The sequence below is a fragment of the Gobius niger genome, assembly GCF_951799975.1.
Source record: "Gobius niger genome assembly, chromosome: 13".
Classification (NCBI taxonomy): domain Eukaryota; kingdom Metazoa; phylum Chordata; class Actinopteri; order Gobiiformes; family Gobiidae; genus Gobius; species Gobius niger.
The window spans coordinates 15,095,875-15,109,328 of record NC_136864.1 but is presented as its reverse complement, the minus strand read 5'-3'; the positions used below and the strand labels follow the sequence as shown (position 1 = coordinate 15,109,328).

The window sequence follows — 13,454 nt, the reverse complement described above, 5'->3', positions numbered from 1 at the left end:
CTTTCATTTCCGGTAGCTCTGTGTTCAAGCATGTGCCAGCAGCCTGCCGCGTTCATGTTGAGTGCGTCCTCGAGAATAGTAAGAGCGTGTTTTCTTTATTTTTCCAGGAGGTATGCCAGTGCCTGAGGTGGCGTCTGACACTGCCAGCGCTGCCACCATGTTGAGCCCCGTCCTCAACGCGTCCAACGGAGACGGCTCGGAGTCTGAGACCACCTCTGCCATCCTCGCCTCGGTCAAGGAACAGGTCAGTGCCGTGTGGAATGGGAATCTCTAAGTGTCCTGCTATTCCCTTTTGGAGTGGTTATGTTTAGTTTTCAGAATCTGGGGAGGTCAATTAATTAGTTACATGTTGTGTCATCAGTGTCCCATGTGAAGGACAGGTGACCATATACAGAAAATAAACTAAGATGGTAGGGCACATAAGCTGAGTTTCTTTTTCTTTTGCCCCTTACACTCTGAACTGTCCTGTCAAATGAAACAATGTCAATTCTGACAAAACAAGCAAACTCGGGCTGAAACGACTAATCGATTAATCGACGACTAATGGATCATTGAAATAGTCGACAACTATTTTAGTAATCGATTAATCGTTTTCTGGTTCACACAGACTCAAATAGAGCAAAACTGACATGATTTTTTTATGAAAACCTACTTTGTTTTTCATAGTAAGGGTCTGTAGTGTTTTGTATATTGTAAATTTCATAAATATTCGTCTGTGTCTCATCCAATCAGAAGCAGAATTAGCACCAAGAGCCTCCAACAAACATTTACTTTAACTTTCCTCCATCAACATGTCCTCAAGCGGCACCACTTTAACTTTACATGTACACACGTACCTCTGCTGTACTTTTGTTTGTAAATACATTTCTGTTAAATAAAAATAAAATAAAACTTTATATGATTTTTTTTTTTTAAATCGAATTTTCCTACACCATTCACAGCCAAGCGATTAACCGTAAAAATATTTGATAGATTAATCGATGACAAAATAATTGTCAGTTGCAGCCCTAAAACAAACAAAACGATCTTAGAAAAACACTGAGATTAACCGATGCTGTATCCCAGTATTTTAATCATATTTATTGTCAAAACCTGCAAAATCAGGCGCCTTCACCGGTGTATCCATGGCAACGGCCCACTCGGACAAAATGCCTATAATTTTGCAAGTCCCCTGTGTGTGTGTGTGTGTGTGTGTGTTTGGGTGTCACGCTTAATGAAATATGATTACCAGGCAGGAAGTAATGCGTATCATGTCCCCAGTGCTTTTATGATAAACAGCGCCCAGGGTAAACAGGATGACGGAGCTGATCTGTCACAAATATGTCGACATATTTTGAGCTGTTCTTGGAGCCGCCCGCAGGATACAGCCGCTCTGTGTCTTCTGAAGAATGCTCTAATGTGGCAGGATGCATCCTTTGCCTTTATTTTGTCAAAGTCTAAAAGAGCACAGGTTTCCTCAGACTGTAAATGGTAAAAAGTGTGCTATTTTCCTTTCCATCTGGCTTTTAGACACTCGGGCCGCTACAAGAAATTATATCTACTTTGGCTCCCAATGTGCAGTGATTTGCACATTATTCTGGCATAGGTTGATACACCATGCATTATATATTACACCAAAAGCAAGTGCTGTCCTTTTCGCAGCACACAGACTGCGCTGGCTTGTATCCATGGGTTTTAGTGATGTAAAATCAGGACAGTTGCCATAGCAATAAACAATTCACAAAAGCTTACATACACACAAGTCAAAATTTTGGGGAGAAAATCGACAGGGCAAAATGATACGTGAAAATGTCACGCAAAACCTATTAATACATGTATTAATGTTTATTTACTTACTGCCTGGTTTTGTTAATATCTCAAAATACTAAAGGTAGTAAAATTATCCCTTGATTTATCTTTAAATGAGTCTTTTACATGGTGGAGCTCAATCAAATTGAAACTTTTGTGCAAAACAGTTAAAAGTTACTGACGTCCAGATATGCCCATAATCAATCAAGTCCTTTTCTTGTTAGCATATGCTGCATTACATGTGTTTTTTCATCTGAAAGTTTGTCTTTGTAACATATTTCATTCTGAACCTCATGAACTGATGGTCCAACAGATGGTGTGATGGGCTGACATGGCCGCATTTAGAGTCTGGCTGCAAGCTTTCAAAAATGATGGAGAACTGGAGTGGACAAATAGACCTCTGAATCATCCATCAAAAATCAAATGCTGTGGGCTAAGTCTGCCATGTCTGTTAATAGCAGGTTGCAAGTTCAACAAAGTTACTTTAGCCAAAACAATACAAAAAAGTTCAGCTTGTTCAGCTGCCTCTCTTTCATTGGTTTATTAGAAAGAGCCCATCTTTCCAGACTTCACATCTCTGTGGTCTATTCACCTCATTCCAGAAGTTCATGTCAGTGCCGCCATGAATTGTGCCCGCCCCTTCACTCTATTAGTTTTGATGGGACTGGAGAAGTCAAGGGAAAATCAGTTCTACACGGACACAAAGCCGTTTTTAGGCTGCACAGAGAAACAGTGCTGTGTTGACATTTTACACAAATCAATCTACTGAACATCAGATTTTAGTGGTAAACATTTTTCCTCGTTCTCCGCTTAAAGGAACAGGCCGCCGTTGCCATACTCAGATATGTTCTTACCTGAGTTTAGACGAGTTGATGCGTACCTGGCTGGACTTTGTGCAAGCAAGTGAGGCGTGAGCCACCGTGGTGGAAGAAGAAGAAGAAGAAGAAGAAGAAGAAGAAGAAGAAGAAGAAGAAGAAGAAGAAGAAGAAGAAGAAGAAGAAGAAGAAGAAGAAGAAGAAGAAGAAGAAGAAGAAGAAGAAGAAGAAGAAGAAGAAGAAGAAGAAGAAGAAATTTGTATAGTGCCTTTCACAGACATGGTCACAAAGCACTTCACATGAGACAGTTCTTACATTCACTCCATTCCCTGTGTGTAAGATTCCTTTCTAGTTTCAGTTTCCCTAACTCTGTCACAACTTCACACATCTGCGCCAACAGTCCCTCTGACCACCATCATGCATTCACACACACACATCATTCATCATGGCCTATTGTCGGAGGAAACCTACACAGACATGGGGAGAACATGCAAACTCCACACAGAAACGCCCCATCCATGTGGGGCACGACACGAGCGCTAACCGCTGCGCCACCGTGCCGCCTAAACCTACCCCCAACTTAGATACGCCTAAACTCAGTGACTTTTTTTTTGTTGCTCTTAAACAACAACAACAACCACAAAACCTCCCGTGAAACAAACTGTGACTCTTGTATAGAGTCTATAAAACTGAGAAACTCTTGACTTTTCCACAACTCTTTGACTCAGTGATATTTTTGTGCATGCAAAGGTTGAGCCAATGTACCAGTCACTGCGAATGGGCTCTATGTCCTTGAATACTATAGGGTGTTAAGTATAGCTGGAGAAAAGCACTCTCGGATGGCATGGGACAAAAATAGAGGTTGAGATGCTGAGAGTGGGAAAATAATGGATTGTACATTTTATATTCTTTTATCTGAAGTAGGTCAAAGACGTGTGCATCTGTAAATGAGCAGTGGCTGCGTAAAGGATGAGAATGAGGCAGGAGTTTTAGCTGCTTGACGAACGGTGGGACAGATAATTATTCACTTCTCCGCCTCTGCTGAGTGATTTTACTCATAATTCCCGCACCACTGTAGTGTTATTTATTTTGTAAGCCTCGTTTGTCAAATTCCCCCATACTTGTTTACAGTGAGCAATATTTCAATACTTTAGTTTTTGGGCTAATGCCAAAGTTGTTGTAGCTTGGCTCTGCATGCGGTATTTACTGTTCAGATTGTGACAGAACAGCAATGTCAAATACGCACGGTACAGGAAAGTTCAAGTCGGGATGTTCACACTTTTTTGAGTGACTCAGACGATGACTAAAGAGGCAGTCAAGCTTGTGGCGCTCTGAGGCTGAGGTCAAGCTATGTAGTCTACTTCCGGTTTGTCCCTTTTTTTTTGACGTTTTACAGAAATTCTAAGGTTCCTCCTATTTATGAGAAAGTATCACATTATCATAATAAGACCATTTTCTTGTTCAATCACAGTCCAGGCTGCAATCGAACATAGATTCAGTTCATTTCCTACACCCTGCCAATCAGGCTGTCTGCATGTGCTGAGTCACTGCAGGAGATCCCCGCTGCTATTTTCCCTCCACTTCCTGCGACCCACATGAGACTGATTAGCCATTCCACGTCGTGTTTATCACATCTGTCAGCTTTTGTCGTCTTATCGTCCTTCATCTCGACTGTCAACACATCTGCTTGCCGGGGGCTCAGCGTGAAGCGCCACCCATAATAGCCTCTCCATAATACAAAGCGTTGGATGTGACTGAAAATAAAATCACATGTATTGTCCCATGTGATCCCATAGGTTGCTTTCAGGAGACATGATGACATTCTAAATAGCTCATATAGTTCAGCATAAAGATAGAGAACAGGCCCGATTTCGATACACATGAAACTTTTTCAACCCCAGACAAAAGCAGCGAAGGAAGATTTACTGACATGTGTATATTATTGATCAGACCCCAGCAGTAGACATCGATATATGAATTAAAGTAAGTATGGATAAGCAGGTTACGGATGTCTTGACACTGGTGGTGGTATGGGAGACCAGCGAGGGATGAAGCAGGCTGAAGCCATGGATAGAAGAGGCGATGAAGGGGTGGTAGTTAATTCATTTCATTTCCCCCTGGTGTCTCTGGCGGGATCTTCTTGAACGCCGACTGTAACAAGTGAATTTCTCCTTTGTGAGATCAATAAAGGATTATCTTATCTTATCTTATCTTATCTTAAAACCACAATTGCAACTTTTCTTGCACTGGGTCGGAGGCCCCAATGCACACTAATAGAATCATGAAGAAGAAGCTAACAGGCTAACGGGCAAAGCTAACTGTGAGCTAGCGCCACTTAAACAGTATTTACAGCCAAGTTTGAGTGAGCAAATGATCTCCATTGTCTAATTGGATGTACAATATCCCTCTCTCCATTTTTCTTTTCTGTCAGCGTGGTATTTATTCTCACTGAAAATGAATGAGAAAAAAACACAACATGCTACGACACCTGCAGTGGCGCTTATGGCCTCTAGGGGCATGAGTTACTTAGTTCTGCTTTAAATGTAAGGCATGTGTTTTTGTAAATATTTTGTAAACACCCATTTGTAAGGAACCCGCCATTCGTAGCACGTGCTATTTTAGAACGCGACCCCCAACATAATAAATGACGCATCAGTTCCATAGCGCTGAGGAATTGATCAGATGTCTGTCGCCATTGCGGAAAATTTGCCATTCTTGTCAGTCCTGTCAAAATGTGAACACTGCGTTGCGTTTTAATCTTCCTGATCCTCCCATCAGCAGCGGTGAGGTTGTTGTTTTTTTTCGGTGGCTGTCAAGACAATAGAGGACTTTTTGATAAGGATAAAGATTTTCTGACAGTTTTAGACGAGGGAAAATAGGCTCAGTGGAGTTCGCGGTGATGATGGAGATATGCAACGGTTGAAACCCAAAGAAAGGGCAACAATGGGGTACATGCGTTGGATCCTAAATAGCCTGCTGCGTCACAAGTGATGATCAGTTTGCCTTTTTTCGATAACACCATTCAAATTACTGTCAATTATCACCGGCCATTGTATCAATGTGAAGGAAACGAAAGGCCTTTTGTTGTATTTCAGTGAGCTGGTTTAGTAGCTGGTCATTTGTCTTAAAAGTAATGTACCGTTTTGAAGTTGTCTGAACAAACGCCAGCAAAAACCTCCTCGCCAGAGCTAATCACGACAAGCAAGTACAAAGTGTCTCTTCAGCTAATTTAATCAGGTCTTTATTGGTGTTTTGAGCAGTTTTTACGACTGTCCCGGCGAAAAGGCGCTTCCCGTTCCTTCTCCATCTGCTTCTGCCGCACAAGTTCAATTTTGTATTCGCCATTTCCATCGAGCGGAGAATGTAACCTCGTGCTCACGTTGTTCAACAATTTAGCAATGTTTCCTCAGGCAGAGAAACCGTAATGTTCTCACGACTCGACTCCCTAATGGGCTTTGAGGAATTGAGGCAGTTTTGGAAAGATGTTGAAAATATCCTCCTCATGGCAAGAGAAAGGAAAAAAATGGGTCCAACAAAGCAGAAAGTGGCAACCACAAGAAAAAAAAATGGCAGATTGTGTCTCCACAACCTCTTAGTTTCTCCATTATTTAGATTTGTCTTGGTAGTGTCTGCATAGAATGTGTCTTGTAGTTTTAATTAGTATACCAACAAAAGCATAATGCCCTTGTTTTCTTATGTGAAGTTGCCCCAATTGTAAATGGTGTCAAAACAAAGAGAAATGGGCATCCCCCTTGAGTGCATTAGTTTCTGGTTAATTGCACACTACAGTATAGTGGATAAGACACAAGCTATAGTCTTATTTTTGCTATGATAATTACAGGCTCGATCAACTCTGCATCCCACTCTGCCTGCTGCTCAGTTAATGTTGTTTATTAAGGATTAATTAAGATTTGTTTAGCACCGGCTAGGCTAACTCATTAAAATCCCCAAAATAGCTCTTTTCGAAGTTCGCAGTTAGATATTCATATGGAGTGGTTTCAAAGTGAATCAAATATTTATTTAGTTTTACGCTTCATTCAAAAGAAAAAGGCGCAGAAGAAGGAGAATTTAAAAGCACAGGGGATGTGGGGAGGGGATGCATGTGTTAGCGCTTTGTCTATTCCCTCCTCTTCACTCTATGGACAAGTCTTGGTTTAGTTATAGTGTACATGAGGGAGAACTGTAAGCAGTAAACTGTGTTTTTTTTCATATCCAAGAAGACAATGTTTTGGTTGTAAAAAAAATAATGTTTTATTATGTTTTATTGACCTGAATGCTACCGTTCATTAACAGGGCACAAAGGCATAAACATGATGTCTGAAGAAGATTCCTGCTGGTTAGGCCTTGGCGCATGGTGCATTTCTATGACTGACTGTATAAGACTCCATACCTGAATCTAATTATAAAGCCTTTTTAGTGATGGTAAACTAGCTAGCTATTTGTTGTTCTTTACGTTACCATGACATTACTGCTCCCTGACAGTTGGGAAAGTGCTTCTAAACTCATCTCTGTGAAGATTTGCGATGTTAGAAATCCATTAGGAAAGTTAAAGCAGTACTAAGTAACTCATGCCCTTAGAGGCCATAAGCGCCACTGCAGGTGTCGTAGCATGTTGCGATTTTTTTTTACTCATTGATTGTCCGGGAGAGTAAATACTACACTGACAGAAAAGACAAAGGGAGAGAGGGATATTGTACATCCAATTACACAATGGAGCTAATTATTTTCACTCAAACTTGGCTGTAAATACTGTTTAAGCGGCGCTAGCCCGCAGTTAGCTTTGCCCGTTAGCCTGTTAGCTTCGTCTTCGCGATTCTATTAGTATGTATTGGGGCCTCCGACCCGGTGCGGCAAAGTTGCAATTGTGGTTTTCTGGCCAGAGACACCAGGGGGAGATGAGAGACCCTCCCAATCATCCCATTACACTTATATTATCCCCAGAGGGACTACGAAAAGGATTTATTAAGGTAAACAAGTTACTCAGTGCTGCTTTAAGAATGACCACAATGAACAGTTTAGATTTGTGGCCAATGTGCGCCCATTGCAGCTCATGCATGTCTCTTGTTTTACCCGTGTGTGTGTTTAACCCATTCATGTGTGTCTTATTCAACAGGCGCATCAGCCTTGGTTCAATATGCTGTGCTTTATTTATGATGTGCAGCTGTTTCCGTTGCTCTGCCCGTCAACCTGAACATAAACCATTTAAAGTGAGTCACGTGTCATGAAGCGCGGTGGTAATTAGCAGCATTAATGACGGGTGCGTTCCATTTGTTGAACTGGAGCGGCGTATACGCGAGCGTGTTCACTGTATCGGGCTGACTGCTGCACTTAATGTGGGTGAGCAGGAGTTAATGATCCCGCACCTGCCGTAGACTGTTTATAGCCGAGTGGCGCTCACTACTATCACGCTCATAAATCAAATACTACCGCCGCTGTTACTACGGGGTACAGTTTACTGCACAGGGAATGGATGGGTGACAGTCAAAGTGCAAGTGCTTACGGTTTTGACAAAGGGCTACAAGACACTGGAGGTGTTGTTTTCCTGAGGTGGAGACTGGAATTACATGTGCCCAAAATGGCTTCTGATCATAATGGTTTTATTGTGCCCAAAATAGCAAAACAGTACTGGATCAAAGCAGGAATACACTGCGTTCCAAATTATTATGCAAATTGGATTTTTGTGTCAAAAAGGTAAAAAAAAAAAACAATAATAATGAAACTCATGGATGGTATCGTGTCTTGGGGCTCTATGAATCACTGACATTAATCTCAGAGACCTGGGATGATTAGTTTTCAGGTTAAGCCCAGTTAAGGGAAAAACTGCTGAAAAGGGTGTTCCACTTTATTATGCAGATCATCATTTTCAAGCAATATGGGAAAGAAAAAGGGTCTGTCTGCTGATGAAAAGCGTGAAATAGTTGAATTTCCACCACATTTAAATGATCCTCTACCAGTTAAAGATTTGAAAATTATGCTGACTCTCATTTGAGTTGACAATTTAGAAAATCAGAGAAAAATGTCATTTGCATAATAATTTGGAACGCAGTGTAAAGGCAATACAGTGGTTTGCTTGTAAATGGACCCAATCCTAGTCAAAAGGAGGCAAGGAAAAATGTTACTTGGTATAAATGGAAACGGAACTGCTCACCTGAGTGACCCTGAAGTTGACAATTGTTCTGTGTTTAGCTCAATGTCTTATTGAACTGATCAACTGCTGTTATTGCCTTTTACTTCAATTTCCTTTCAGTTCACAAATAGTCATGGTAACTGAGCCTTAACAGCATTGAATAGTTTGCATCTTTCATTACGGCATTCGCTTTGATACCTTTTCTGAACTTATTTGATTTACCGTGGCCAGCTTATCACTGCACAAATGTAGCTCTGAAAGAAAGAGTTTTGTGAGATTACACTTCAACCCGTCGTCCTTGTCTCACTATTGTTTAATGCTCGCAAACCCGTAAGTACATTCATAGCCCTCGACATTATGGATAAACCACAAAAATGACTCAAACGTAATATAAACATAGGCCTGCATGATGCTCAATGAGTGCTCATGTAAAGCGTGCCTTGGACGTAGACAGTAGACATGAAATTCCTCAATGTTCAGAAGTATTTGACGCCACCTGAATAATGCATGATATGGAATGTTTAATTGCAAAATTGCCACCAGCAAGTTCCCGCAGCAGTCCTGGCCAGCATCCAGCCCTCGGTGTGGTTCAGTGCGTAAAATACAGAGAGGATAAGTCACAAGACACTAAACCAGAGCCAGGATTTAACAGCGCTGTTTTTCTCTCGGATCTGAACACGGTTATGAGAGGGAGAATTCATGGTAGAAAAAATAAAAAGTGCTTGATTTTAACTGATGATCAAAGTACAGCGGTTTGGGTTGTCGTCACTGAAGAAATATATATCTGATGGGACTGTTGGTCTCAGCTTTAGTTTGCTGAATGTCTCTCCCTACTTTCCAAACATTTCACTATATGATTCCATAATGGCCATAATGGCAGAGAGTAAGAGCAGGCTCCTGAGCATATGCTGATGCCTTTTGATTAAATGTTGTCTCTGTTTGGGACTTTGAACATATGCGCATCTTGGCAGTGACTCAGATTTTAAGCCTTACATATAGAAGTACAAGGCAAATCTGTCTGAGTGAGGATAAACAGTTAAGAGTGTCAAAGCTGCTTCAGTCTGTCTTCCCCCTCTCTGCGCTTCATTTTTTATCAAACATGACTTCCCTTTCTTCCTTCTCCTCAGGCCTCCGTCTTTTTATAGCGGCCCACAATCTTTGTGCTCTGTCAAAGAGTGGATTCGTGGACTAGAAATAAGAACTATTTTCAAGGTGTCTGCTTAATCTTTGTCCAGTATAATGCAAATTTAAGAACAGCTGGAAAATACAGTCCTTTAGTAATAATCCTATTGCTCTTGCCACAGATCTAAAACTTATTTATAACCTATGAATGTGTTTCTTTAATTATCAACAGTTGATATAAAGATGTGAAATATTGATTTTTTTTCTCTTTTGTATCAAAATCGAGCTTGAAATCTGTTGTATCCTGACAACACAGTACATCATCATTTCTGAAACTAAACCCAACATTGCTTTTCTTGTTCACCAGAGTTGATTTCCCCCGTAATTTACACACGCACAGCAGGTCCAGTTACTGCCCGATTTCACTGCAAGAGGAGTTTTCCTCTACATTATTCTCCAGCCTAAAATAATAACTCCGGCTCTAACTCAAAGCCACAGAGCCGCGCTGACATTTTCTGATCCAGCCAGCCTAAAACCTAAATGTCACACGAACACCGCAGGGCATAATTAGGCCGATTTACAGTGTGGGGAGCGCAGGACACGGCGATATATCCCTATAGGACAAACTCTCTCATTCACAGATCCCACATCCCACCGTTGCCCTATACGCGCCGTCAATTTACTCTACCTTACTAATTGCACTAATGGGTATTTCAGGAGGTGACTGATCGCTGGTGGCTGCACCATTCCTCGCCATCTTTCTTCCTCGTGTCTGCGGTAATAGCACTGCATCTCGGGTAATGCAATCAGTCGTCAGGCGCTTGATTGTCGGAGCTGCTCATTAAGACACTGTTAATTGTTGTCCTCGCACGGTTAAGGCTTATCAAGCTATGATTAAGTGCACGCATACGGCGCTCTGATGGGCCCATGAGGTACGGCTGCTGTAAGGCAATGGGCATTAGATCGGTGTGAATCATGTCTCATAATGTGGCATGCAGTGGTTTTTGAAGGAACGTTTTACTGAATTCAATCAGGAATACAAGTATAGTAGTATACATACTGTGGGAGGAAACAGTGAGTATACCATTTCTGCCTAAATTGGTGATGTGGTCGGATCTTTATCAAAATCACAAGAATGATTAAACAGGGTCAGCCAGCTATTTTAAGTTTAAAGTGATAGTCTGTAAGTTTAAATATTTCACAAATGTAATAGATTGTGTATAATTGATCGCCTGGGTCTGAAATTTAAGGTAATGTAAGTATTTTTCTAAAGTCCCTCCCTTTGCTGATTTCAGCAACTAATCAGAATCCGATGGATACCACTTTGACCAATGAGACGAGCTTTTCCTGTGAACTGGCCTGTCAGGTCCAATCAGGAGAGAAGGGGGAGGAGCTTGATTGTTTACTTCGAAATTCTGTTCCTGCACTACTCATTTCGCAGATGGCCTTTACTTTCAGATTTCAATCTATCGCTCCTTTACAGAAAAACCTGAGACATTCACAACAGCGTGGAATAAGTAAGTGATCCCTTGTATTAAATAGCTGTCTGACCCTTCTTTTGCAGCAATAACTGCTTTTCCATAGTTGCAGATTAGACGCTCACAACAATCAGGATGAATCTTGGACCATTCTTCTTTACAAAACTGCTGCAGTTCAACGAGATTCAGGCGGTTTACTTACTTATTCCTCCCTGTCCTGCGCATGTTTACAGGTTATGGCCAATAAAAATATGATAAAAATCTAAATGTTTGGGTGGTATGAGTTCAAGCAGATACTGTTTACTCATTCTTGTGATTTTAATAAAGATCAGACCCCATTTTATGACCAATTTAGGCAAAAATGTGAGAAATTCCACTCACTCACTTTTGCCTCCTACTGTAAGTAGCAAGAGAGGCGATAACGACTTACAGTAAACTAGTATGTTTCTTTTTTTTCTTGATTTACTCGATAAGCGCATCAAATCACCTCTTAATTAAAAGGAATTTAGGCTCTTCTATTTTATCAGCTTACTTTGTTTCTTGTACTTGCCAACACTTTCAGTATTGTTTTGTAAAGGCTAGATTGCACACCTCTAAGTGAGAGATTTGAAATGCTGTCAGTCCTGATACGACGCTATTGATTTCCACTAACTTGACAGGTGCACATGAGTCAGTGAATGTAATGAGGTTTTCTACTGGAGGTAAGGAAGACAAATTTGTGAAGCAAATTGTTTAGTTTAGAAATCAGTGTATATTGTACGTGACAACTTTTATGATTTGCAACATTTCATCTGATGCTTTACTAGAATGTTTGTTTGTTTCCCGTGCCACACAGTTGTACTTGCGGCACATGATTTACTATCTTTTCCAAGGCCATCGTTCCGTTACATTCGATCAGAAATTCAGAAATAAAAGAGTGTTATCTGCCCCAGAGTGACGTGTGTTTTTAGTCTCTTGTCTTGATCTAATCTGTTCATCGCTTTATCCAATCACAGCATGATGGCCCGCTTATGTTCGTGATTAAACATGTGGTCAGCGAATCTGAGGCCAAACGGCTGCATGTGCTCAGCCACTCCACATTTGAATAAAGAAATTTGCAAGCTGCCGTTTGCATGTGCTGCACGTCATACTTATACCAGTGAACAGGGAGAAGGCTGACCAGGAGATAAACACGAGTAAAAGAAGACACAGGGTTGCATTTTGGAAGTGTTGTGGAGCTGTCCTTTTGGGAAGCCATGGGTCTTCAGTTAGACTGCATCTGGGTAAGAAATTACGCTTTAGTATTCTGTGTGGTGGCGTGCTTCGGTTTTACTACAGGAGCCTAATTGGAAAAACATCTCACGCAGCGCAGGACCGGTCGTCCAAAGCAGCTAGTTAGATGCAGCGCACTCATTTTACTAATGCACTTTATTCTTTTCATATCAACAACTATAGAGGATCCCCAAGGCTTAACCATTGCCGTGTTATGTGTGCGCTGGTGGAAGCTACTGTGACTGCGCATAGTAATGATACGTTTAAAGTTTGAGAGGATTCAGCCCGTCCACCTTTTAACAGATGAAACAAGTCTTTATCTTTCCGAAGTGGTCGATAATCAGTATGATTTTAAAGTTTGAATGACTTTAGTGATATAGTCTTGAAAAAAGAATCTGTTCCGGAGACATGAGACTTGTTGTATATTAGTGTGCGATAAGATTGGTCAGGGATTGCTGAAAGGTCACAGGCGGCTGGGAATACGGCACACTTTTTCCAAAATGATTTTTAATCATTTTTGATTCAACTCAAGCTGTTTGGAAGATGTGAACACAGTGTTGCTGAAATTATAAGATGAATGTCCCATAGAGCTGAGGTCGACAAAAGCAAAGAAACTCTATTATACTGTTTTATAATGTTTTAACATTCAATTGCAGGGTTATGTCAAGAAGGGAAGGTGTTTAAAAAATCAAAGCAAACTCTATAATGGAAAATGCTTAAAGAAACAAGATGAAGCCTCATGTATATTTGAATGGGCTGCAGAAATGTCTATCTTTCGTGATTGAGATTGCTTCATTTATTCTGAACCCAACCCTGAGATCATAAGAGAGAAGAGGAGGAAGTGCATCTGATGTAAAAGTTATGCCAAGTAAA

At 41.0% G+C, this 13,454-nt stretch overlaps 1 protein-coding gene across 7 annotated transcripts in view; it reads left to right on the top strand.

The window, feature by feature from the left end:
* The window catches only part of ctnnd2b (catenin (cadherin-associated protein), delta 2b), a 129,378-nt gene that overhangs the window by 33,219 nt on the left and 82,705 nt on the right, over positions 1 to 13,454 (top strand). For all 7 annotated transcript variants that reach the window (XM_079568840.1, XM_079568841.1, XM_079568835.1 and 4 more), the window contains exon 2: positions 108 to 244. In XM_079568840.1, coding sequence (XP_079424966.1) covers positions 113 to 244 — 132 coding nt within the window. In that variant the 5' untranslated portion in view covers positions 108 to 112. The remainder of the gene's footprint in view (positions 1 to 107; positions 245 to 13,454) is intronic.